The following is a 27,246-nucleotide window of genomic DNA, read 5'->3' on the forward strand; positions in this document are numbered from 1 at the left end:
AACACATCAGTTTTAAATGATAAAAAAACCCCATGTAACTTCTACACAATTACAGGTTGGTGCTGACAAATGCCATTAAAGATGCAAAGACAGCATAAATGCACTTAAATCACCCAAACTTTTGAAGATGTAAGTAAAACTGAGTCATGAAAGGGCAAAGGTTCTACCAGCACTTTTTACATTATTAATTCAAAATATAGGCTGGTGTATAGGGAAGTTAAGCCCTTCCAAGTGATTTTAAGGAGCACATTCAAATATGCAGCATGGAAAATAATAATCAAAAATTCAAATCAAGTAGTAGAAGTGATGTCTGTGGAAATGGGCCAGCAAACTGGAATGTTTGGCAAGTGGAACTGGGCCCCATTCATGGCCAAGACATGAAGAGAACCAAACAGCAACCCAGGCTGTTTCCCAGCTATAACAGCTCAGAGAGTGATGCCCCTGCACTGAAGGGCAGCTTCCAGGTTTTGGAGGCAAATGTGTCTCCAGAAAGACAAATACACCTGATTCAGTCTGCCAGCACTTGGGATATCCTGGAAGAGCACATGGCAGGAAATTGTTCTCTTCTGTTTTTTCCTATAATATTAGAGAGGGATGCACAGTCTAAAATGAAGGTGTATAAATGAGTGGAAACGAAGTCAACATTACACAAATACCTCCTGCTTTCTTTTAAAATACCATTTTCTCAATATAAAATTGCTGCTTGAATGATCATTTAACTGCAATAAAAACCCCAAACCATCATCACAGCCTGCGCTTTCCCTTCCCACCCTTTAGTAGTTATCTGGTAAGGAACTAAACTAACTTTGCAAGCAATTCAGCACATAGGTGTGGGGTCTGAGTATTTTACAAACCTGGTTGAGAACCATAACAAACTAACCCTGCCTTTATTACTCAAACACAGAAAATCTTTTGTGGTCTTGCATTCCTTGGCACAAATGCTGCTCTGGTCCCATCCATCCCCTACACATTCCCCATAGCATCTGCCATGACAGGAAGCCTGAAATCAGAGTTCTTCTCTCAGTTCATCGATTACAGGTGGTTTTCCTGAACTCCAGATTTTCTTATTCTTCTCCAAGACTTCCCACCCCATGCTGGGGTCAGGTCCCCAGTACTGGGTGCTGAGACCTCAGTTGCTTGACTATCCCACTGATAGCTGGCAAATCACCTGAAAACACTTCCCCCAACACAGTCTCAGGCTGACACCTCCCTCTGCAAGGTCTGCTGTGTCCTGTGACAGAGTCCCTGCAGTGTGTAAGGAACCCCAGGCTGTGCAGGGCTCCTCTCCTGAGCATCAGCAGCTCTGCAGGAGCCCAGCAGTCAGGGACATTCAGAACTGCAGGGCACTGCTCAAGAGGGACCATTTCTGTGATGTTCAGGAACTCTTCCCAAGTCCACAGGGCAAATCCAACAGGCCCCCTCTGTGCCAAAGCACAGCTCAGATCCACAGCACTCTTCACCTGGAGGCTCCTTCTGAAGCTCAGGACGTCTCAGATGCAAAGACCTGCAGGTGCCACCTGCTCCAAGCTCCCCAGCAGATCTGAGACATCTACAGGACCTGACACCAGTGCAGGATTGTATCCTCTCTAAGGAGGCATTCAGATGACAGAGCAGTGTTGAGACACAGATCAGGTTTCACCAGTCCCAGAGGCATCACATCTGCCAGCACAGACAGGTTCCTCCACTGCAACTTCTCCTATGCATTTTGAGAGCTGCAGGTTTGCTGCCGACCCTGTCTCACCCCTGACAGCAAACTGACTTTACAGCCACTTTTAAATCCAAGCTTCAGAGATCAGAGCTAGAGCATCTGGATCTGGGAGCACAAACCACAAGCCCACTCTCAGTCTCTCCTCTCAGCACACCATCCATCCTTAGACACACCTGCTACTCCTGGAGCTGCTGGGAGAGTTCCCTGTCCAACCTTGCTGCTAACACAGGCTTAGCAGCAACAGGACTCATGGGGAACGAGGTATAGACATGGTGAAGTTGAGGAAGACCATGCAAAACACAGAAGGTATTCAGAGGCCTCTAAAAGGATTATGAAAAATATTATATTCTAAAGACAGCAGGCAGACAACAGCTGCCTTAAGTTTCAGAGTGAAGTGGATTGAAAAAATGGATCCACTATAATTTTCAGAGACAAATCTCTGTAGTTTATCTGATCCACTATTTAAATTTCAATACACAGTCCTCTATCTGCAGTAATAATAACCTAAATTCCATTTAGTGTTCATTTGAGCAGTCAGGATAAAGTCATTTCTTATTATCTCCCCACTGTGTAAAAAACAGCTTGAAGGTAGGAAGTCAGCAAGCATTTTCACCAAAAAGTAATTATTGTAAGTGACATTTTTACTGCTGGCATGCCATAAGGCGAACTGCGCATTTGGAAGGACAAGTTGCTAAAACAAAATGACAGGGTACTCTGTGACATTCCGACGAGAACCCAAACATGATTTCACTGGCGTTTGCTTTGATGCACCACTTTTCCCACTGTCCAAAGCTCGGGCTGCAGGTTTGTGCCAAACTGGTCCAAGTTGCTTCCCGAGGAGCTGGGGGAAGGGGCACATCCCATGGGAGCCGGGAGCATCCCGGGCTCTGCTCGCTCCCAAATCAGCACATCAGTGGGCGAGATGAAAGCAGACAAATGTGGACAGGAGATTTCTCAGCAACCTCTTAAAAGAGCATTTGCTACTTCAGGGCTGCATTTACCTCCTCATGTAGATGAGTTAATGGACAACAACAGGCCTGGCAGGTTGCCTGAGATCAAAGTGTCTCACACTGGGACTGGATTAGTTTCTGTTTCCCTGATGATGAGGCTGCCCATTCTATCCAATTTGTAGACCAAAACCTGGTGAATGCTGCCCTGAGAATCAGGGCCTGATCACACACAGCTGATCAATATCCCCAGGACAACCCTGGTATTCAGTTTCCCAGGGTGCAAAAATTTCAGGGAGAGTTTTCTTCCCTCCAACCTTCTATTTGATTTTACCTTTAGCTATGGCTGCATTTGCAGGGTCTTATCAGACAACCACAGAATGATTTGGGTTGGGAGGAACCTTAAATCTCCTCTGGTTCCACCCCCTGCCATGGCAGGGACACCTTCCACTATCCCAGGGTGCTCCAAGCCTTGTCCAGCCTGGCCTTGGACACTTCCAAGGATGAGAAGAAATTAGCATTCTAAAGTTCATCTTTTAAAGCACCATAATAGCAACTCTCCTCACTAACAGTGGGTGCAGCACAAGCCTGAACTACGTAATAAAGCTGAGCAGCACTTGTGGGAGAGCCCTGCAACACATCCCTCTTCTCACTAATTAAAGAAAATACGTGTGAAAGCGCCTTCTCCCAGGTAGTGCTTTTGGTGGATTTACTCTGAGTGAGTGAACCTTGCCTAGTCACAATTTGCAAATTAATGTGGCTCATGAAAATATGATCCTCCCTACAGTTATAAACTCCCCCAGTTCTATGTAGGGAGAGCACAAAGCTCCCTGCAGTTTGCATCTATAATGATGTCAAATTCGTAGGTATGCACACTTAAGAGTTGTGAGCGCTCGCTGGAGTTGCCACCGCTCCGACTGTGGAGAATTTGTTTGTTTGTTTGCTTCCTAAATGTTGTAACTTTGGGGAAAATGTTATTTTGGGCCTTGGCTCAGAGGGAAATTTTATGTGGATGGGGGGAGGGATCAAAGGAAAAACCCCTTTAGGAAAGTGTGCAGATGTATGTGTGTCTGCACGGAAAGGGGAGGAAGCAGCTTGGGTTAACTCTGCAATTACTGGGGCAATATAAATATAAAGGTTCCCACTCTGCATATATGTTAAAACTGAATAATCAGGGCAGATGTTAGAATTACCTGAAAAAAACTGCTTTTGAGTATTGCTGAAGGATTACACTGCAATGCTGCAATTCAAGCTGCATTTTCAATAACTGTTTTAGCTTTGTGCCTCTACTTAAAAAATGTGTTTTCAGCTCTGGAAAGCAGAAGGAACTGGAGAAACCAAATGAAGTTGAGAAAAGAGCACGGAAGATGGGAGCTGGTGACAGACTCATGAGGAGAGATTTACAGCTGGATGTTTAAAAGTATTTGGAGAAGTCAGGCAACCAATTCTCCCTTCAACAAACCCGCAGCCACAAACGCCTCCAGGTTTTAGAAATCCCACTGTTGTGCCCAAAGCTACACCAAAACCTATTTTAAAGCCACATAAAGTGAAGCCATCAGACTTCCACTGAGTTAGGAGGACTGGGGAGTACAGATGGCTCCCAAGGATGTCTGGAATCTTGTGCAGGAAGATACAACTGGAGTCAATCAGTTCAAGTGAAATTTGTCCTGAGACCTGACTTTGGAGCAGACACACCAAGCCCTGACACAACCATGCCCCAGGAGAAAACCCTCAGAGGAGAAAAATTAAGGGACATTTTTGCTTTAGCCTGGAGGGAAGATGAGGCTTCCATAACCCTAAGCACTACTTTACAACAAAACACAAGGAAGCTTAGGAATTTTTTAGCTGGATTTAGACACAGTCAGAAACATCAGAGCAATGCCCAGATCAGGCCAACAGCCCCAAATCATCCTATGATTCTATGATTCCTGAGCCAAAAGTGCTTGGCATTGATTATAATTTTTTGGTTTTACAGATCACCCTTAACCAATACAAAATCCCTTTCCAAAAATACACCATGTTTTAAATTAGGTGATTAATGGCAGAATCATGGCTGCTTTAAAAGACATTGCTCTACTCTGCCAACATTTACTTAATATTCAGATGTTTTCTGTGTTTCCATAACTTAGCTAGAAATCAATATTTAGAAATAACTGCTGGAAAATATTTTCAATAACCTTATTATTAAACCAGCTTGTGTGCAGACGCTTTATTAAGGATTTTCTGAATGCTAAAACAAATATGTCATGGAAGCAATCAATCAAGATGCCACAACCCCACAGTGTTATATTTTTAGTATAATCAAGACAAATGCGTGCACAATACCTTTTGGAAAACAGAGTGAGAGCCTCCATGAGGAGGTTCTGCTGCAGTTTGTGGTGTCTTTGTTGACTTGCTGACCTTGTGAATTGACGTGTTAAACCAACTTGCTTGAACGTGGCACCAATTTTATGACTGTTTGTTGTCCTCCTGTGTCAGGAGTGTGAAGGTATTTCCACACCCTCCTTTGAGAGTGGAAGCTGGTGTGTGCTCAGAGCAGAGGCTGCAGCAGGATGCATATGTGCAGTGTGCACTGCATTTACAGAGATCTCCCCCACTAAACAATGTGGACATCCCCTCGCCACGGGCAATGTCCATATGGGATGGATCCCAGGCTAATGACCACCCTCCTTCCTTCCTTCCAACAGAGAAGTCCCATCTTCCACCCTCACCATGGAGAAACAGAGTGACCCTGAGCATTGCTGCACTAAAAACCCTCCTTTTTTGGAGGAGTGCTGGGGAAAGTGCTGAAACAAAATGACATTTACATTGTACGCAACAATATTATAAAAGCTATTAAGGTACATTATTTTACACATCCTCATAATCTCTCCATACTGCTTTACTTAATTTGTGATAAAATTGTTGAGAAAGGGTACTTAATGTAGGACAGTCAGTAAAAGTAATTTATCATCTTCCCGCTTCGGTGCTCACGTTATCAGCGAACTCATTTTCTGCATTCATCATGCAATCAGCCTATTATTTGCATATTAATCAGGCAGTGGACCATGAAAGAGCCGCATCCCAGCCAAATGCTGCACTATCTCAGGAGGAACACTCAGTAATTATCATACATCAGTGTTATGATGTGGTAATTGATTATAACATCTTTCTGTTGCCCCTGGGGAGTCCCACTGCTAACCCAGCTTCAGGCATTCTGTGCAGATTTTTCTCTGAAAATTAGAGAAACCATTGCTGTCCTTTTATTAATGTTTTTACCTTTACAATAGACAGCTCTCTGAGCATTTCCAAGGTACTTTTGCTTTTTTCTTTCTTTTTTTTTTTTTTTTAAATAAAACCTTCATTAGGGAAAACACCTGTCTTGGATCAAAAAAAGTAAAAAAAAAAAAAAAAAAACACCCAAGCAATCATCCAAATCAGACCCCCCTAGAAAACCCAGTTGGGCTCGTTCATGTTCGTCCTCTCTCTTTCAAGGTCTGGTGGCTTTTTAGGTGCTGGTGTCGCTTATATAATGCCCTTCCCCATCAAACACAACAAAATGTTGCAACTTCAATAGACAGTAATTGCAAAGTTCGCATAAAGGCAGTTAAGTTGCTTTATTTAGGTGCCAAATGAGAGGCTAATTTTGGTCCTCTCGTAAAGGACAAATGAAACATCTGCCAGTTCAAACTTGCACTATTTTTAGGACCCAAGTTCCAGAGGGGTAAGCCAGAGAAACAAACACTAACCACAGCTGTGGTTACACCGTGGTCAATCTCACACCTCCTTCGTGTAGAAACCCATCCCAGGATCCCTCGGAAAGCAGCAGGAAAAAAGGGAGATGGCCCTGGAGATGAGACCAGAAGGGATCACCTCACAGAAAACAGAGGAGAAGGCTTTTCCAAGGGCATGGAGGGACAGAACACTGGGGGAATGGCTTCCCACTGCCAGAGGGCAGGGAGAGATGGGATATTGGGGAGGAATTGTTCCCTGTGAAGGTGAGGCCCTGGCACAGGGTGCCCAGAGCAGCTGTGGCTGCCCCATCCCTGGAAATGTTTCAGGCCAGGTTGGATGGGGCTTGGAGCAACCTGGGATAGTGGAAGGTGTCCCTGCCCACGGCAGGGGTGGGATGGATGGGCTTTAAGATCTCTCTCAACCCAAATCATTCCGTAATTCTGTGACAAGCTGCCATCAGCAATATTTTTGACAAGTATAAATACTGAACATGTACTATCAGGCCTATTTTACATTTCTTGTTGTAATTGTATTTTCTCCTTTCATTGTCTTTTTAATTGGCTATCTTTCTCTTTTCACTTTTATTTAAATTTGATCTCAAATCCACTTTGCTTTCTTTTCAATGCAAGTTGCATTTTTCTCCAGATTTAAAATAGTCAGTGGATTCTTTCATTTGCTGTTTCTCTGGAAGGTTGTTGGCAAGTCAAAAACCCTCCAACACACATCAAATGAGGTGAGACAAATTCGTAAGTTCCTCTCACACCCTAATGCAAAGGACAGGCTGGAAGGTAACTTAGAAAACATTAATTTTCTGGTAATATTCTGTTTTTTCATCTAGGGAATGATTTGCTATCAAGCAATATGTAACTCTATAATCAGAACAGGCTGTTTATTTCCCTGTTTCAGAGGTGCTGGGTGAAGAGGATTTCCATCTCCATTATAAAATGGAAATGACAACCCACACATTTGGTGCTCACACACCTTTTTCTCAGTATTTTGGGAGGAAACTAGCCCATTATCAGTTCTTTGAATTGAAAGCAAGGTAATTTTCATCCAGTGGAGGAGCATTTGGTAATCTGCTGAGCAGCAGGCCCAAGGAGGGCCGAGGGCACCGTGGCCACTTCCACCCCTCCGGTGGCAACAGGGCTGGACCTGCATCCCCCCTCCTTTTCCCACCAGCAGCCAAAAGACCAACGTGAGCTTCTGCCAGCTGCCAGAGTCTTCTATCCCCAACAGAAAATCATCTGCTCCCTTTGAGAAGCGCCTTTCCAGGCTCTTGTGCAGCTGCCAGCCCACAGGGGACAGAGCCCGGCGGCCGCCCCGGCTCCTGACCCTGCCCGCGGTGGCGCGGCCGCCCCGCACCTCAGCCACGGCCTCGCTCGTGTGTCTGCGCTGCTCCAGCTCGCTTGGAATTCGCCTTTCCAATCTATCAGCTCCTCGTTCTCCACCCAGCCCCTCGTTTTCCTCCCAGCCCCTCGTTTTCCTCCCAGCCCCTCGTTTTCCACCCAGCCCCTCGTTTTCCACCCAGCCCCTCCGTGCTTTGCAGCTGGCAGAGGGGAGGGGGTGTGTGGGCCCTTCCCCCGAGGAGGCCGCGCGGCTCCGAATGCGCACGCAGAGGGGAAGGGAAATGCTGGTAATTAATGAAATGAAGTAATAACTAATGAAATGAACAACAGTGGAATTTACAGAGCTCGACTACTCAATGGCCATGGTTTCTCTCCCTAACTGCACCCCCTTTTTTAGCAACTCTCATGCCAACTGCTACTCTGAACTACCTGAGAAGGCTGAGGCAATAATGGTCAGGAAAGTTTCTTCTTTTCACCCAGCTTAAAAAACATTCTCATTTATTAATTCTGCTCTTTGAAAATAAAGACTTTAAGGATAAGGAATTGCTGTGCCTGACTCAGTGCTGCTGCAGAGCCACACTTGAACTCCTTGCTTGGGGATCTCACACTAAGGGGGAGGGAGTGTCAAGGACCCACATTCCCAAATTAACCACAGAAATAAAACATAGCTGCAACTTCACTGGGTAACTTCTCCAGAACGAATGCTAGGAGTCCATAACTGCACTTTGGAGTCAATTAATTTGCTTTCAGAATCCAGCACAGGTCTCCTCTTTGCTATATTAACATGAACACTGGAATTGAGTCACAAGGAGTATCTGCCTAGAAAACAGTGTTTTGTATTTTACTTTAGCCCTTCTGTAACAGCAGAGCTGTGACCACAGTGAGGACAGAGTCGTCTTCTACAAATTTCATCACTGGGTGGTTCCAAGGACAGAGAAGAATACAACCAGGAGAGGAATCTCTCCACAAATGCTGCCTTTTTGCAAAGCATCACTGCTGGAGAAGGAGCAGTGGGAGGCAGCCTGGGCAGGCAGCAGGAATGCCCAGCTGATGGCCAGGAATCACAGCCAGAGCTATGTTCAGATCCACTTGAGGCACTGACTTCATGCTGCCTTCCCAGGTCCCAGTGAGGTGCCTTGACAGCCATTCTCCTGGTTTTATTGATACCAGAAAGGCTGCCAGGGAGGTTTTCATGGTCCAAATGTCAGGGAAATGGCACAGAAGATGATCACACACATTACAGACAGACTACAACAGCTGCCCTTATGAGGAGCCAACTGATACCCTATGGTTTGAAATCAAGACAGCCACGGACAACTGCTCCTGAGCCCAATCCCAAACCTCACAGAAAGAATGTGGAAACTTCACCAGGATGTGCCAGCGTGCTCCAGGGATAAGCATGAAGGTAACTCTGGCTGATGTAGTTGTTCAGCTCTGAGCTTTGAAACCACATTGCACCTTGCACAAAAGGCCACAACTTTCTCAAGTCCAAGACTCAATAATTGGTCATCAAACACAAAACATCTCTGTAAGGAATTCCTGCAGTCGGCTGTCTGAGCCATGTGATCTCCCTTCTCTTCCATTTCACAGACTACATTAACCACAAACATTTCATGTCATACATTTTTATTAACCTGGAATGCCAGCAAATGACTGCAAAACCATCTCTCTTTTTTTGTTTTTTGATTCAACGACAAAAAACAGCTCCAGTTTGGGAAGGTCTGTCAGCATCACTGCACCAATCACTTTGGTGATGTCACAGTGGAAGGACTCAGCTCTCCCTAATCCCAGCTGTGCTCTGGAGCACCACTGGACAGCTCTGCCCACCCAAACAAACCAGAACAGTGCAAGAAAAGATGATAAACCACAGGGAGATGGGGGTAAGAGCTTCTCCTTTGCCACCACAAGGTTACTGAGCTCTTCCCAGAAGTGCATCAGGATGGTATTCCCAAATTTGGGCTGCCAGCCTGGTTTCTGCCTACTTTTTCTCCCAGAGTAGCCAACGGGACAGAATTCTGCTATCAGGAAAATGGGAATATCCACCCAGCACACAGTTAACTACCTGCCCACTCAGCAGCCTCTGTACTAGCAAATGTTACAGGAATCTGTATTACATAAATAAAAATGCAATGGATACCTGGCTTTGCCATCACACCCCGATCTCTCTGTTAATATCATAATGACACTAAACCACCCGGTTTTTCCGATTTCCTTTCCCAAGGGATGATAAGAAGTAATCTCCCTGTTGTTACAAATGCTTTATTTTGAAAAGAAAGCTTTTATGCATATTTTAGTTGATCTAAATACAGTAGATCTCGCGTTTTTAAATCACCAGATAATACGCAATTATCTCAAGCTAGATTCTGATTTTGAAACAAGCTCTAATTAGCTCCCCATTTTATGCTGCTATAATCCTTTCTGCAACTCCCATGAGTGTTACTATTGCTAAGCAGCATGAGGTTAGGAATGATGGATGATACCCAGAAAGGAAGACAAACAAAAGGGAAATTCAAAATCCCCTGAGATCACCCGCAGCTGTATCGGCAAATGAAGATTTCCACATTAGGTCATAAGACGACCCTTACAGAAACACACACCAAAAAGGCACGTCTTCTTCCCACTGAGTATTTGCAAGCCTTTAATGTAGTATATAGAGAGTGTATGTCCTTCACAGAGGATAAAATAAAAAGTGAATGTAAAAATTCAGCTCTCCTGCGAGCAGCCACGGAATCAACAGCACCAAAAAGGAAACTCTGTCTCAATCTCCTATAGATACGCAGCACAAACCCCCAAAATAAAACCAACTAATAAAAGCTGTGCACAGTACAAGTATTTAGAAAAATATCTGAGCCTTCTCCTGGCACATGGCAACTGTTCAAACCCACCCCGGCTCCCATCAGCAGTAATGCAACTAAATAAGGGCCAAATTCATCATGAAAAAATGCTGATGCAGTTGGGTGACACTAATTCAACTTTTTTTTCCATGTGATTTGGTCCATGCTTTTGACACATAAATCATTAAAAAGGCAGATTTACCCAAGGGCATTAGAGCATTTAGGTGGAAAGAAATACACAGGAAAAATGTTCAAAAAGGCACAGCAAATACTATTTTTGACCACCTAGGGTACAGACACCGTTTTTGTGTAAAACATGTTCCCTGAAACTTGCACAAAATCACCAAGCCTCGAGGAGAGCTCACAGACAGAAAATACAGGTATATACACCTGCCTGCCATTTTGGTATAGGCTGTTTTTTATAAAATTCATGAATACAGTTTCCACAGAAGAAAACCAAGCCTGGCTTCTCTTTCCTACCTCAACACATATATAAATATATAAAATATATACATGTTTAGCCATTCATTATATGAAACACTGATGGGCCCGTCTGTCCGCACGTGAAAATGGAAAATTACTGCACCAAAGGTGACATTTTCATGAATGAGGTGTTAATCAAAACCTTATGATCTAGAAGTGTAACTAACTGGGTCAGAAATCCAGCAAATCTTGCTAGTTTGATAGAATAGAGCCAAACAGTAACGAAAATACTCCCAGCTAATAAAAGTTTGAGTCGTTACTATGCATGTTGACACTCTGTACACTGAAGACCTTCTTGGCAAAGCACTCAGGAGCCACTGAGTGTATTAGTTTAATTTCACTTCTTTCCCTTCATGCATTCAACAAGTTCCAAGCCAATTATATTACATGGAAAAGGCTCCAGACCTTTCCTCGTTTCAAAATTGTTCTGATTAATTTCTGTTTTAAAATTACAAGTATGCAACCTTCTCCGCCTTGATTTTCCTGGGAAATGTCTCAGAAGACCAGAAAATTGGAGCTGTCTCTCTCTCTCTCTCTTTTTTTTTTTTTCTCCCTGCCCTGGAGTGATGGATCTTTCACAAATGCATAATTATTATTACCTTTTCCAAACTGTTTGCTGCATTTTTAATTACAGAACAGCTGCTAATAAAAGGAAATTACCAAACTGCCCTTCCTAATTCAAATAACTTGGTTTTTTGCTCTTTTGTTCTGCCTGGTGTCACAACCTTCCTTATTCCTTCACACGGAGAAAGGCACCAAGAAAAGAACATTTTGTACAACAATTCTATTTTTAATCCTCCGAGAGGAGGTAGAAAAGGGCATGAGCCCATTTTCTCATTTGTAAGTCAGCTTTAAGGAATGAAGGAGGACAGTCATCAATAACATGATTTTATTAGCTGATAGGAACGTGTCACCTCACAAAATATTAGCTCAAGGGCAGGAACTGACAAACGACACTGGGAGTGTGGGAGGGAACAAAATATCCCGGCAGCAAAACTGAACTTCCTGAAGGAAATCACTTTCTGCTCCCAGTGATCCCCCTGGGAATCCAGGAGGTGGTCGGATTTTAATACTATGGGCTTGTCTTTCCATCTTTTATAATTACAGTTAGTCATAAATATGAAGATTAGCAATAACAATGCAGCATTTCCCAGCTCCTCTGATTTCGAATTCCCCCTAAAATGGCTACAATTAATTACTCATGTTTTCCACGCTGTCTCAGGCGTTTGTGACTGTGACACTCTTGCACAGCATTGATGCCACAAAAAAAAGTACTCAATGGCATGTTTTTAATGAACCATCACAGGAAATTTCCATGTTCCCTAAATGCTTGGCTATAAGTAACAATAGCCCTATGATTGCAAATAATTTTCTTCCATTTTGGTTTTGTTTTCATGGCTTGTTTTTGCTGGGGACAATTTTTTTTTTTTTTTTTGCTTTTATGTATTTATTTTCAACTGTTCTCCTTAAGAAAAACGTGGACTGAATATCATCACGAATTTTCTTCTAGTAAAATCTTTTAGAATGCAAAATAGTTTCCCCAGTAGAGAGAAAAAAGCACTTTGGTTGGGATATTTAGCGTAAAGCCAGCGAGCTGCAGAAAGAAAGGAGCATTTCAGAATAGCAGAAAGGTGGAAGAAGAACACAACTCATCCCTGTCTGTGCCCTGAAATGCAGCAATTCTCCAACACAGGGCACTGGCTGTAAGCACAGAGCAGGGCATGGGTATTTTTGTGGAGTGTTTTACGTCAGTGAAGCATTTCATTGGTAAGAGGCTGTGTGGGTAGAGTTTGGTATCTAACAGCAGGAACACAGCTGTTCTCTCCTGTCCCAGCCTCCCTCCTATCCTGTGACCATCTCTAAAGCCTTCAGCCACTCATTTCTCTGACACTCAGCTTTGCTGCATCTGCTTTTTTATTTTTTTTTTATTTTTTTTTGCAAATGGAAAGGAGAAAAAAAAAATCAGCTGTGAATATTTAACGAAGCTTGAAAAAGACATAACGTGGTCTGTTCCCCACCTTCGGATTAACAAAGCAGATTTTGTGCAAAGGAGAATGGAAAAAAGCCTGCCAGCGAGTGAGGCAGCTGGAGTATGTGGATCACATTACAAACCAAGGGCTTGTTTTACAGCCATTGTCACATGTCACATTGATAAGCTGAACTATGGCAAAAAAAAACCCAAACCCTTACAGAGCCAATGATCTCTAAGATCAGACAGAGTCTCTTTACCTAATATATGCAGCTAAATATGTGTGCTCCCTACATCTGCCATAGCAACAAGGAGAGAAGGAGGAATTAACTGCATTAATAAAAAAAACAAAACTGAAGGGACTCCTGTATGATACAACAAAACGTGAGAAACCTCTCAGCATCAAAGCAAACGCAACAAAAGCACAGAGAATTATTTCAGAGCAAATCATTGAAACCAGCTGATTACCTGAGCTTGCACATCCCTGCTGTAGGGAATCCTGTAATGATGTCACAGAGTGAAGGACTAGATAAGAGAGGAGAGGAAAATCAGGGAACAATAAAAGGAGATGCCAAACCACAAACTAAACAGTAAGCAGGCTCAACAAATAGCAAAGTGCTGATCTCGGCAAGGGCTCGCTGCTCAGTTAACTCATGGCACAGAAAGGTACGGCCCAGGCCAGGCTCCAGCCTGGCTTTTCTGTGTCAATAGGTATTAGGGGAAGAGACAGCCACAATAAAAGTGTCATTGCAACCCAGCATTCCCCCTATAAAGCTTAGTTTTCCTGCTCACCTCCTGAGACAGCAATCGATATTCTCCCTGGAACAATCCAAATCCCCTGTGCAACCCTAGGAAACAGCGCGCAACATTTTCCAGCTCTTTGGCCAAAATTTTTGGGATTGCGTGTCATATTCATGCCTAGATAATATCACCCTAATGAGGAACTTGATAACTGCTGCTTATCAGTTACACATAAACGTTTGTAAACATTCCCAGCACGTCCCCTTAGGGACTGGCCGGGCTGCCAGGGTGGATGGTGCCACTTCCATAACGCCTGGACCAGCAATGCTGCAAGGCTGGCTTACTGCAAATTTAAAAAAAAAATAAAAATACAGAAAATAGGAAAAAAAAAAATGGAAAAAAAATAATCTCCTCCTCCTCCTCAACTCAAACAACATAGTGGAATTTTAATTACCTTGTCCTTGTTGCTGCCCTTGTGCGGGCAGGACACACTGTCCCAGCTCACCATTCAACCAGAGCTGCATACGAATAAATGGTTCTCGGCCTTTTTGGGTCAATTTGCTCCATGGCTTTGGCCTGGAGAGCATGTCACTGACACTTCCTTGGGACAGCCCCAATACCTGAAGTGAAGCAACCAAGAATGGCACGTTAACACACTGGCAGTGGAAACGGGGGGAATTTAATTCACTTTGGTTTCCTTTACTGTATCGCTCAAATTGTTTGTATATGGACAATTGTAAGAACTGTAAAAATTGGACAATTATAAGAACTGTTTTTTGTGGGCACTCAGATGGAAATGGTTTTCTTCCTGCTGTGTTGCCTTCTGAAGGAAGGTGGGTTTTTCCTGCAGGATCTGGGTGGCAGCAGTCTGGTGAGGGATTTGCATGCTTTTCATATTTTGTGTCAAACAGTTTCATCAGTTTTAACAGGAAAAACACCGAGTCCAGGCACACACAGGCAGATGAAACAGGCAATGAGTGGCATGTATTTTGTTCTCAAACAAAAATAATTGGGACTTTTGAGACTAGGCCTATATTTTGTTGATTTTTGGGGGATGAATTATAACAATGTGTGTTTTCACCTGTAGCAGCGGCTGCTCCACATAAGTAAATATTTAAGAATACAGCCGACTGCAGTGGGGGGGAGAATTTCAGACAGGCAAAACACATTTACTTGACTGGAATTCAGCACAGGTACAAGAGTTAAAAATCATACTTAATGAAAGCTGCCATGGGATCTTTAATGACCCTGAGAGGTCAGACTTTTCATTTTACATCTTAGTGAGAAGGTAATAGTGCGATGCCAGCTCCTATTACACTTTTACATTGATTCAATTCTTTATAGGAAGAAGAAACAAAAAATGTCCAACACTTTTTACAGCCTGGGAGGGGATTTCTGGTGGTTAGGGACCCTCAAAATCCCACGTGCTCAGTGCTTAGGGCTCACAACGTGAGAACTTCAGGGAGCCTTATCTGTAATCAAACATTGCTCTAAAACATCTCAGAGCACACTGAGGAACTGAGCACCAGGTATTAGAAATGACTTGGAATTCTTGACTTCAGACTAAGGAGAGTAGGGGATTTTCCATGTGTTTGTTTTAATGCCCTTACACACATTTCCAAATAATAACGAAAAAGGAAAAATGCTCTTGTGTCCACAATCTTCACTTATAACAAAGTTAAGACTCTCCAGTCATGACAGTGGTATTACTCAAATATTCCACGAATTCATTACATTAAGCATGAAATATTGAGTCTCAGCAACGTTTGCTTCAGCTTTCAAGTTTTCTAAACTCGGGGCCCCATTCCTAATTCCAAGTGGCTGAAGCCAATCCCTGTATAAAAACCCTTGCAATTCCTACCACACAGGGAAACTAATACTTTGTGAGCTTCGTTTGGAAACACTTCACACACGGAGCAAAACCATTTTTCCATAGGACACCCTTGGCACATCCCCCTGTGGCTCTGCACCCGTGTAAGGAGCAGAGGGCACAATCACAAGACTGGTGAAACAAGAGAGAACCACTTCTTTACCTTTTCCCCAAAGATCCTTTGGCAGATGCCATTCTTTGCTAGCTTTTCCTTGACCTGCCGCGTTAGCTCTATCGTATCCACCTCCTGGTACATATAAATCTCATACTGCTCGGGTGTCAGTGGAGGAACCGAAGGTTTGGATGGCTTGGACAAGGACACGATAGGGGATGAAGGGAGGGGGCTATTTTGTGGTGTCTCACTGCGACTCGCCCCAGTCATGCTCAATTCAGAACTCTGCGAGTACGGAGATTCCGCGTTTGGCCACTCTTTCCAATACTCGGAAGAAGACGGTCCTTGGAGCTGGCTACGATCTGGCCTAGTCTGATTGCTGACCTTTTCTTTTCCACCACTGGCTTCCTCAACTTTTATATCTTCGGGAAGAGCTGCATTTCTTCTCTCATGCTGCACAGTATTCCACCAATGGTCCTTCCAAACACCACCACGTCCCAACTCATTTTTAACATGCCTCAACATACCCTGGGCAGAATCACTTATTCCATGAAGCTCTAAAACAGGTGCCTCCTGAGGCTCCTTTTTGAGCCCAGAGAGGTTCTGCAATGCAGAGATACTGGAATCAGTGACAGATGAATGTTTCTTCAGGGATATGGCCAAAGGAGAATAGCTGGAAACCGAAGACATTGCAGGTGTAGACACTAGTTTGGGGGACAGGATAGAAATGTCAGCTTGAGATAGAGGTGGTGTTTTTAAGGCAGGTTCAAGGGCAGCCTGCTGTGCCTCCATTTCCCGTCGGGCTTGTTGCAGAATGGATCGAATTGCATCATCAGAATTGCCACTGCTAGAGGCAGAAGGCGGCTGAGCCGGCTCAGCTATGAAAAACAACCAAAAGACTAAATGCAACAGAGGAAAATGCTTTATATTCAACACGTGCTACTGTAAACATTTCCCTGACAGGAAAAAAAGAAAAAAAAAAAAAAGGGGGGGGGCTGAAATACATTTCTGGATGGGAGGGAGGAGTTTTTGCTAAGCAAAGATTTGCACTTTTCAAAATAAGGTAAGATTTCCAAAGTTCTTTACTGGAAAATTTTGAGAGTTGCCAAAGTGCTGGATGTTTGCACGCACAGACTCAGCTGCACAAGTCTGGGATCACTTGCCCTTCCACTGTAAAAATTTTCAAAGAAATGCCTTTGAAAATCAAGCCTTCACCTCTTCCTCCCCCACCCCCACGTGGTCAATAACATTTTATAGCTGCATTTACAAAGTTATTTAACCTTTCACTTCACTCTTTTCTCCACAAATGAATTTAACACGCACTCAGAACTGAACACAGCTGCATTCACCTGGACAGACTATTACAGTATAAATAAGGTGAGACCTTTTAACTTCAAAAACACAACACACAAATTACAACAAAGGCAGAACTTTAGGAAGAGATCATCATCATCATTATTTCACTTGACAAACTAAATATGCTCCTGCTTCCTGTTTGCTTGTTCCATGGTCCCAACCACTGAAATAAACAGCTCTACCAGAGCCAGGCTGACACCTGGCCATCACCCTCTCCCTTATCCCAAGCTCTAGGGTGGAGTCATGGGTGCTTTCAGCAGAGATAACCCCCAAATGCATCATTCCAGTGGGGAGCCAGGATTTGGGTGGCTGTGCTGCAGCAGATGACTGGAGATGATGAGCAGAGACTGGAACGTGGGTGGGGAATTATCTCTGCAGAGCCAGGAGGTTTTGCAATGGCATCTGCTTCTATTTCAGTCTCCACTGAGGTCCCCAGTGCTTGGAAACCAGTTCCTCTGAAAGCTGCTCTGCAGAGAACAGGAAAGTGAAGCACCAGGTGGGAGCAGGGAACCCCAAACTGCAAGGAGTGGCCTCAAAGTGAAATAAGATTTGCAGCACGCTGTCTATCTCTCCAGTAATACTAAGGCTCATCTGAATGCATTTCTGAATTTGCCTCCCTACATTCCTTCCTGTCAAATGCTGTAAAACAGATGAAAAGCTAAGAAATAGGAAAAAAAGACAGTGAGACTCTCTCTGCGGTTTTATCTGCTGGTTTCACAGGGAGTTTTGAGGGCCGAATTAATATTTGAAAGGAAGTCTGAGACTCTCAGATGAAACATGCTACTGAATAACATTCTTGCAGTTTCCTGCACAAAGCCCGTATTTTTCTCTATGTAATAATTTCCTGTATAAAGTCATATTATTTAGATCATATATTAACTAGTGTTTTATACTCTGCCATGAGATTAACTTAGTTATCATTTGAAAGACAACTATCCAAAACTGTAAATCAGTATTTACTTTAAAAAAATGAAACACAAGTATTGCACAGTAATTTCTACTTCAGCCCAATAGCAGTACTGGGAACTCTTAAAGCTGAAAGGGCTATGGACGAGACAGAAATATTAATTACATGACAGCATAAAATGAGAAATTAGACTTATCTCAGGCTAAGAGGGATTTTTTTGGGAAAGGGAATGTGCTTTGGATTTGCTAGTTCATTCACTGAATATATTCTGTAACCAAAAATAAAGTCATCTAAGAGTCAGGACTGAGTGTGCCTATGTGAGTACAGGATGTACCACGGTGCTGGGACTGGTAATTGCTGCCTGGAGTGTGACCTTCATCCCAACAAACCCATCCAGCCCCTCTCCCATGCAGTTGTGTCCCTGGGGCCTGAGTGAGACAGAAGAGGAGAGAAAGCAGGAGCTGCTCCCTTTCCAAGGAGCAAACTGGGAGAAGAAAGGATTCTGTAGGTTCCCCTCAGTGACTGCTGCAGGTCTGGAGAGCAGCCAGGAGCTCAGAGCTCTGCACAGGGATAAAGGTGCTCAGAAATCCCAGAGAGAGAGGGGCAGAGCAGAGACCCCACATGTGCCACCTTAACTTGGGATGTTGCAGAGACAGAAACAACCCCAAAAAACTCTTCAAACCTACACTGAATGTTTTAAGAATATAATTAACTGACCAGAAAGCTCATGGCAATTGTTTTAATTAAGTTCTGCAGTAAAAGCAGGCAGAGACAAAATGAGCCTGTACCTGTTTTCTGTACTTGCAGCTCCCTTTTGGCTTGTTCGAGAATGGATTTGATGGCTTCATCAGAGCCAGACTCTGTGGTTCGGATTCGTGTGGTTATGTTACCTGGGGAGGAAAACACAACTAATGACACCAGGAAAACTCTCATTTGGCTGTTTTTATAACACAAAGACACACTGTATATGATACATGGCCAACACAACCTGAGGACAACTTGCACAGGACCTTTACCAACATTAACACCACTCAAAAAAATTAAAATAATAATAAAAAGCAAAATATCCTCGTTGTGCCTGTCTCTAGCTGCCCTGGAATGGTGAGAACATCAGAGGAAGAACTAGGTGGTCATATATTCCTTTTCTATGGTAATATATATAGATCTATTCTTTTTTCTTTTCTTTTTGGTTTTTTTTTTTGGAGGGGGAGAGGAAACAGAAAGGAAAAGAACCAGAGGGGAAAGGAAGAAAGCTAAAAACATAAGCCTAGGAATCAACTTCAAAATGGCATCAGCTGCTAGGCAAAGCAGGATGAGTATACATTCAGCCCAAAACAGAATTAAACAGTAACTAGATAAAAACAATTTTTAACTTTCTAGAGGTGACATTTTTAAGAGAAAAAGTCATTTAAACGCAGATACCATTTGAAGTACTCTCCAGCTAAGAGCTATTACTTGGTTGTTTGGTTTTGCTTTGTTTTTTTTTTTTTTTTTGTTTTGTTCTGTTTTTTAACCTCTAAGGGGAAGAAAAGGAGAGAAAACTGTGAGTGCTACTGCACTTAACTGCATTTTCCATTATGAGATTATTGTTTGTAAGCAAGCAAGGTAATTTGTGACTGGAGTCAAAATAACTACAGACTTTTGGTGTACCTGCTTTTGGTTTTCCTTCTTTCTGGTCTTACTAACAGAAAAATTCTGCAACTAATCTATAACAAAAATGTGCAGACTTCCTGTTCAGTGATAATTTATGGATCTGATGTTCACTTATCTTGTTGTTTTTTTCATATGTAATACTGAACTAAGCATCACACTAATTTAGCAGTGTATTAAAGTGGAATCTGTCAGCATAAGCCCCATGAGAAGAAAGAAGTAAATCTAGAGCAGAAGCAGTATGCAATTGATGTTATAACTGTGCAACTTTCTCCCTCCAAAACCATAAAAATAGCAAAGAGAGCATTTCAATAGATCTGATGACTTTATAAAGCCACTTCTATCGCTTCTCTGTCTTTATCTGCATACGCAGGGAGGATGGGAGTGGAAGAACTATCCAAACAGGGTTATGTTAGTACAGCAGCAGCAGAATTAGAAAAAGCCAAGTGTTCATCTAACCCATGGTTTGTTTTATACTTACTGTCTGTTTTTCTATCAGATTCCAGGCCAGAATCAAACTGCACAGTTTTAAGGAAACACACAGCTAAAGCACACTCCACTTCCTAGGGATTGACTGCAAAGAAAAACACCTGCCTGTGACGTACCTTCAGACCCATTTCTTCGTTTCGGTACTTCCTGAAATAGTCTGTTCAGGTTCTGGCCTGGATTCTCTGTTGAAAAACAAGTTTGGTAAGAACAAAACAATCAGGGGATGGTTGCTCTGACATCACGGGCTGTGTGACATGAGGAGCTGGCAGCCTGGCCCTGAGCTCTCCTGGCCCCTCGGGCCCCTGAGCAGGAGGAACTGGCTACTTGGGAAGAAGCAAGGCTGGCTGATTTGTTAATAAAGATTACAGCTATGTTCGGAAAGGAGATTAGACAGATATAAATAAATGTCTAGAGATACCAAAAATGAAGAGGTTAAAGATGGGCAGATAATCCCCTCAAGTACAATCATCAAAAGGAAGAACAGATTATAAATCTAACAGTGTGTGCTTCCAATTAAACAAAATCTAGGAAAACCCTGCCTGTCCTTTCCAATATTTCTTGACTGTAAACAACTCACTTTTCAGTTTCTCTAAATGTAAATCTCAGCCTTAAGATGAATCACAATGAAATGCATGTTACTTTGTAAAATCGCTGCCTTAAATATGCAAAGCTGCTTTAAACTGGGATTGTGTTTTAATTACTCATCTCATGCATCACCTACCCTATTTTGTCAGAACACTTTGGGGTAAAAACATAATCACACAAGACACAACAAAAGCCTGGTCTCAGTAAACAACCTCAAATAAAATTTCCCAAGTATTTCTGAGGGCTGATACCCCGAGTAGCTGCTGACCCTTTTTGCTCCGTGTTCAGCTGTGGCACGGAGGGGTTGGGAAGTGAGGGCTGGGAGTGTCCCTGCTGCTCCTGCTGACAGGCACCAGCCAGTGGCTAAAAAAAGCATAAGCAGAGATACGAACCTGCCTGAGTGCTGCAAAGCAGGGCTGGAGAGCTGAACTTGCTGCACCTGGCACCTGAGCTGGGTGAGAGCAGCAGCAGCAGCAGCAGCAGCAGCAGCAGTGCACAAACGGCCCCGGATGGAGAAGCTCCTGGTTTGGAATGGTTGGAACTAAGAGGAGCAGGGGGCTGGGGAGCTCTTACCTCTTTGTCTGCCCTGGATGCTGCGAAGAGCCAGGATGTTCTGCTCGTCCGACAGGAACTGCTTCATCTTATGAAATGGCTCCTTGCCTCTCACAGTCAGTTTATTCCATGGCTTTGGCCGGGCCAGGATCTCACTCACAGACCCTTGCGACAGTCCCAACACATAATGTCCAAATATCCGCTGTCCAATATTGTGCTTGATCAACTGCTCTTTCACCTGACGTGCAATTTCGGCCGTGTCTATCTCCTCTCCTTCAGAGATGCTCCCAGCACTTTCTGACTGGCTGGGAGATGGGGCCATGCCATTTACATCCGGGCTTTGTTGTAATGGACTTTGGGAAGATATGGAGTTTGTGCTGTATGGACCTGTTGGAAAAATCATGCTTGTGCTTCCTGCTTCCTGCATTGCCTTGGAGTAGAAGGACTGCATTAGCTGTCGCTGGAGGAGAGAGTTTAGTGCAAATTTTCCTGTGGAGGCCAGGGGTAAGCTGGGGCTCGCCAGGGATGAGCTGAAAAAGTCTTGACTTAAACCCGTTGGTGAGAACTGGTGTGTACCATTAGTATTGGAAGCCTGCTCCCCCGCGTTGCGGAGCAACTGGGAAGGAGGGGAGGCCGGCAAGGTTGCAGGACGCTGACTCTCAGGCTGGTCTTTCCCTTTTCTCCTGGCTGACCCTACAAGGAAGGTCAAACATAATGCATTATGGGGGGTCAAAGAGGGAAAAACCAAGATAAAAAAATGCAAAGTTTGCCCCGCAAAGGGAAAAAGTGCAGATTGACACGGGCCAATGGAGTGGCGGTGGGAGTTTTGGTTTTGTTTGGTTTTGGTTTGTTTTCATTTGTTGGGTTGGTTTTTTTTTTTTAAATTTTTATTTTTAATTTTTTTTTTTTTTTCATGATTGGAAATTTTTAAGCCAAACAAGGCCCCCAAAACAAACAACATGCATTTCATGTTTGCACCTTTCTTGTATGTTGCAGCCTGGAGAATCCCCCTTACAGACATTAACACTAGAACAGTTACATGAAGTGCAGTGATACAGTTAAATAAATGCAGTTACAGACAGCAAGTCTCTCTGTTGTCTCTCATTCAAGATATGACTCATTGGACCTGACTGAACCCAAATGCAGCAAACATTTACATTTTGGAACAAACCAATTTGAATAAAGGAATAACCATTAGGTGGATGCACCAAGATCGCTCAGTTAAAAGTCATAAAACACTTCAGAATTCAGTAATCCCAGGGCCAGTGGCAACTTTTAACTTTCTTCCAGCTGCAAAAACCATCATTCCAGAATCTGGAAATTCCACTACTTGCCATTTAAAAAATGTGCACACAAGATGTAAAAGCCCACATTAGGAAAGCCAAACAGCAAACACACTTCGCTGGAAAGAAAGGATTTTGCTTTCCCAAGCTGACCTGCTGGTGGTATATCCAAGTGTTTCAGACAGCAAGACTGTGCTCTACATGCAAACATTTTGCATAACACTGTGTGTGGGGGAAAGAGATGGATTTGTTCCCAAAACAGAAGACAGCCTCCAACACTGGTACAGCCTGTAATGCCTCTTCCTTAACCTTTACAGACTCTCTAACTTTTACTTCATTATCCAGTCTATAAAACTACAGAAATCCAACGTTACTCAGTGTTCCTGTTGCTTCTTAATCCTCCTGCCATGCATTAGCTCAGACACTCAGCTCTCACTCAGCCCTCCCTCCCGTCACAGGACAGCAGAGGCACCAAAAGAGCCAAAATTTGTGTGCACCTACCGCTCAGGTCGCTGTTGGTGATGCGCAGCGTGGCGTTCTCCGACTGCAGCGAGCGGTTCTTCTCCAGCAGCAGCACCTCCAGCGGCTTGGATGCATCCTAAAGGAAACCAAACGGGGGAGGTTTGTTTCTCAAAGGATTGAGAATCTCACTCAGGCACTAACAAGGATTTCAGAGGGAGAAAAACTAAAAAAACCCCAAGTGCTCGACTGGTCTCTGGAGGCAGCGAGGGAATTGGCTGGGCACAGATCAGCAGGAATCACTCTGGGCTCTGGTGTGAGCCATGGAGGAGATTCACTCTTTAATTTTCATTCTAAATCACTCATCAATTCTGTATTATTTTGAGATGTGTAACGGAATGTTTTCTTAATCCTACTTATTTTTAAATGGTCCTGGCACGCTTTCAGTTTAAAAGCTGTAGACTTCTTTTAATCTGATTAAAACAGGAGTTAAGATTATATTATTCCTTCTAGGTCAACTGACCCAAGCTAAGCATTTTCTTGACATGCTGTGCTTCAGCAGACACAGTTTGTTCAAAATAACATCAGTCAGAGTAACCTGCTATTTACTCTCCCCTAAATACCTAACCCTTGATCATTAAAAAATCCATTGAAAATTAATCCCAGGATATCGATATTCAGTTCAGACTTCAGAAACAGGAATTTAATTCATAACCTTTAAACTGAATTAAGATTAATTTGCTGGAACAGCAGAGCCTTCTCAGTACTCCAAGGTTTGTTTTCTTTTGTGAAAAAAAAATTTCAAGGCTAACAAATGCTTTAAAATGCTGAAGTCCTTGCACAGTGTGCTGCCTGTACACCAACTCCAGTATCTTTAAATGACTCAACTTCACAACATTCTGGTTTATCCACTCCAGCACAGCTGAAACATTGCTTTGTCCTTGACCACTTAAATGAAATTAACAGGCAAAAAAAAAAAAAAAAAAAAAAGTCCAGTTCAGCTTTTTACATAAGAAAACATCAAGAAAATCAAGGATGGACCCAGAAGCCTCAACATCAACAGGAAAATGTTGATGTCAACACCAAGGAATTGCAAGACAAAATTTTTGTTAATCAACTGAGCCGCTGAATAAGTAAGAAAACAAAAGTAAATTCAGTACCTGCGCACCAGAGCTTTCAGATGGTGCAAACTCCATGGATTTCAATATACTGTGGAAGGCAGAAAAAAGAAATTATTTTCTATTTCTCCTTTTCATAACAACTCCACTAATGAGCATTAACGTTATCATGTCCTGTTCTCCAGCACCACCACAAGTGATGACAACTTTCCTCACAGTAACACAATCTCCTAATGAATACAGAACAACTCCTCAAACCAGTTATTGGATAAGAAAATTTTCTCGAGCATCATCTAAATCATTCCATATGCAATCCCACCAGGCCAGTTTAAAGCGTAAATTTAAAGGTTAATAAGGATATAACATTTTAAGCTGTCAGAAACGATATAAATTTATCTGTGAAGCTGGAAGGGAATGATGAAGTTGTAGCAAAGCAACAAAATGGGAATCACCACCACAGTACAGCACTTTATAGAATATACACCAGCTCACCAGCAAGGAAAATATGCACAAATAATCTTCCCAACCAAGGCACTACAGGCTAAAAAGCAGTTTTTCATTTTAATAACCCCCTCGTTCTATGGCAAAGGGAAGACAAAATGGCCCAATATTTCTCAAGAAATATGAAAGATCCAAATATTTATAAGTACATTAGAAGAAGAATCTGATAGTCTCATTGTCAGTGTTTTATACAAATAGTGAGTGGTCAGAGGACGTCTCCCTTCAGAGGCTTTCAGTTAGAGCTGTCTGGCAAACCAGAATGTTACAGGAATCCAGACTTATTACTGTGCTTTGTTGGATAATTTTTTTTAAATCAGTCTGCTGCAGGCAGGACATGAACTTCCTCAGACTGAAGCAATAAATGATTTCAGCTTCTTACTGTACAAAGACAACATTCATTTGGTGAAGAAAAACACATAAACACATATAGATGGTGTTTATACAGCATTTGTCATGTATAAAGCACCAGGAACTCTGAGAGCAGGAACAATCTGTTTAATCATGTATTAAACTGTATTAAAAGCTATGGATCATGTATTAAAGGTTCTTGGAATTGCCTCTGGATCCCTGGAAGTGTCCAAGGCCAGGTTGGATGGAGCTTGGAGTAACCTGGGATGGTGAATGTGTCCCTGTCCCTGGTAGGGGGTGGGACTGGATGAGTTTAAGGTCCCTTCCAGCCCAAAACATTCAGTGATTCCATGAAATGTGAAAACTGAGAGAAAAAAAGGGCAGAAGTCCAGTATTGAGACACAGGAACTGGTTCTGGATGCTGTGAGGAGTTAGCCAGGCATCCATTAAGTGCCTGAACCTGTCCCTGGATTAATCCAGAGTTAGATGTGCATTAAGTGACACTCTGGAAATCAGGTCTCTGGGCCATTCTAGATTACTCAAAGTCATAGAAAACTCAAGGGGAAAAAAGTCATTCTGAGAAAGTGTCCTCATGTACCTTTCATCTGTGCATACTCATTTCACACAGGGTTAATTCTGACAGGCATCCCTAAAATACAGTAATTAATGACACCACAAATTTCTGGCAGTCACTTTCATTTCATGGCACCACTCAGTGTCATCTCTTGCCTGGCTGTAGGGTAGAGCCATCACCCCACACACAGCACATAAAGTGATGTTCTGAAGACTTTAAATGGGCACAACAGCTCAGCCACGTGCAGAAACAACTCTTGTGCCATCAGAGCACTCGTGCCAGTCAAGAGCAGAGCATGTGGACTAATGGCCTGAGCTCTCAGAGACCCTGACATCACCTTGACATCAAGGAGTGTGTCTCAGGGGGCACATCCCCAAAAGCCAGTGTTTCTAGGGTCACCCCTTTGGAGACCAGCTCTGCATCCCACGACTCTGAGGTGCTGGGGGACATAAACACACAGAGACTCATCCAGGGAAAACCCCAGCCACTGGCAGGTTGCAGTTTCCATGAATTCTGAAGGGAATGATCTCTGCAGGGATAGCCAGGCCTAATGCACATCCTCACCCTGCCCAAATGAGGAGACTCATCTGAATTTCAAACCCAGTTTGAACAGTGAATTATCACGTGGCAAACGTCCCATGGGAAACCCCATTTCAGTTCAGACCAGTGGTGACCTTCACTTACCACACGTGGGTTTGCCATGTGGAGCAATCCAGCAGCATTCCAAACACCTTCCTTCCTCCTGGATGAGGCTAAACCAGAAAAAGCTGCTCTCTCCCAAAAGAAGCAGATGTGAGTGGTGCCCTGACCACACTGTGCTGCTCCCAGAACCAGGCTGACAATGGTTGGAAGTGTAAACCTGTTCATGGTTATATTTGGATCTCCACACCAAAAATGTCCCTCTAAAGCTGTGATCCTGTCATCCCTCTCCTTGCACAGGTTGATGCATTTTGGTTCTGAGCAACTGCTGCCAGTTGGGGCCCTCAGGAAGGATCCTGAGCCTTGCAGCAGCTGTGTTTCCAGCAAGATTGGTGCAGGCAATGTGTATTCAAACCTTGGCTGGAAACCTACTGACCTCTGCCTACCTGAAGGGGATTCTTTGCTAACTGAATTAACTTTCTGACAATTTCACAGGTAATTTCCTATACAGTCGAAACACAAAATATACTAAAAATCAAGCTGATGGCACCTCTAATTGCCCTAAGAGGAATATTCACTCCAGCAGGTTCATTTTTAAAAGAATGTAAAAGTTAAACATGTCAAAAATGACTCTCCAAATGTGTCACAAAAGACACATTCTCCTCAGGAATATGAGGAAGCACAACGTTTCTTCTTTGGATTCCAGGAATATCTTTGCCCATGAGATCTTGACTCAATCTGTGGCTCAAGATCAGTTACCTGCTTTTTAAAGGAATGATCTTGTGACTTGAATCTGCACATCTAAGGAGACTTGAAAGATCTGACTGTAAAGCAAAGTGTGCATTGGGACAGCTCGACTTTCTGTTCGTCTGATCCCGACTGCAAAGGCAGCAGGGTCAGCGCTGTCGTGCTACTCGAGAGGGAACTGAAAGCACACACAGAGCTCTCAGATCTCAAAAATAGGTTTAAAAAGCATTGGGCACAAAAGCCAGGGCAGAAAGTGAAGAAACCTCCTATGCCAGATCTTGACATGGGCCCACCTAAGTTCCTCCAGAGTTAGA

At 43.2% G+C, this 27,246-nt stretch overlaps 1 protein-coding gene across 7 annotated transcripts in view; it reads right to left on the reverse strand.

Annotated features, from left to right (window-relative positions):
- Positions 1-27,246, reverse strand: part of CUX1 (cut like homeobox 1) — a 266,570-nt gene that overhangs the window by 48,262 nt on the left and 191,062 nt on the right. For 2 of the 7 annotated variants that reach the window (XM_058854091.1, XM_058854092.1), the window contains exons 13-20: positions 24,166-24,214; positions 23,048-23,144; positions 21,285-21,956; positions 20,243-20,308; positions 18,776-18,877; positions 15,776-16,602; positions 14,197-14,362; positions 13,470-13,526 (exon numbers count right to left, since the gene is read on the reverse strand). In XM_058854091.1, coding sequence (XP_058710074.1) covers positions 13,470-13,526; positions 14,197-14,362; positions 15,776-16,602; positions 18,776-18,877; positions 20,243-20,308; positions 21,285-21,956; positions 23,048-23,144; positions 24,166-24,214 — 2,036 coding nt within the window. The remainder of the gene's footprint in view (positions 1-13,469; positions 13,527-14,196; positions 14,363-15,775; positions 16,603-18,775; positions 18,878-20,242; positions 20,309-21,284; positions 21,957-23,047; positions 23,145-24,165; positions 24,215-27,246) is intronic. The other 5 variants (XM_058854094.1, XM_058854093.1, XM_058854098.1 and 2 more) reach the window with 5 other exon arrangements.

Source organism: Poecile atricapillus, chromosome 21 (assembly GCF_030490865.1).
Source record: "Poecile atricapillus isolate bPoeAtr1 chromosome 21, bPoeAtr1.hap1, whole genome shotgun sequence".
Lineage (NCBI taxonomy): Eukaryota > Metazoa > Chordata > Aves > Passeriformes > Paridae > Poecile > Poecile atricapillus.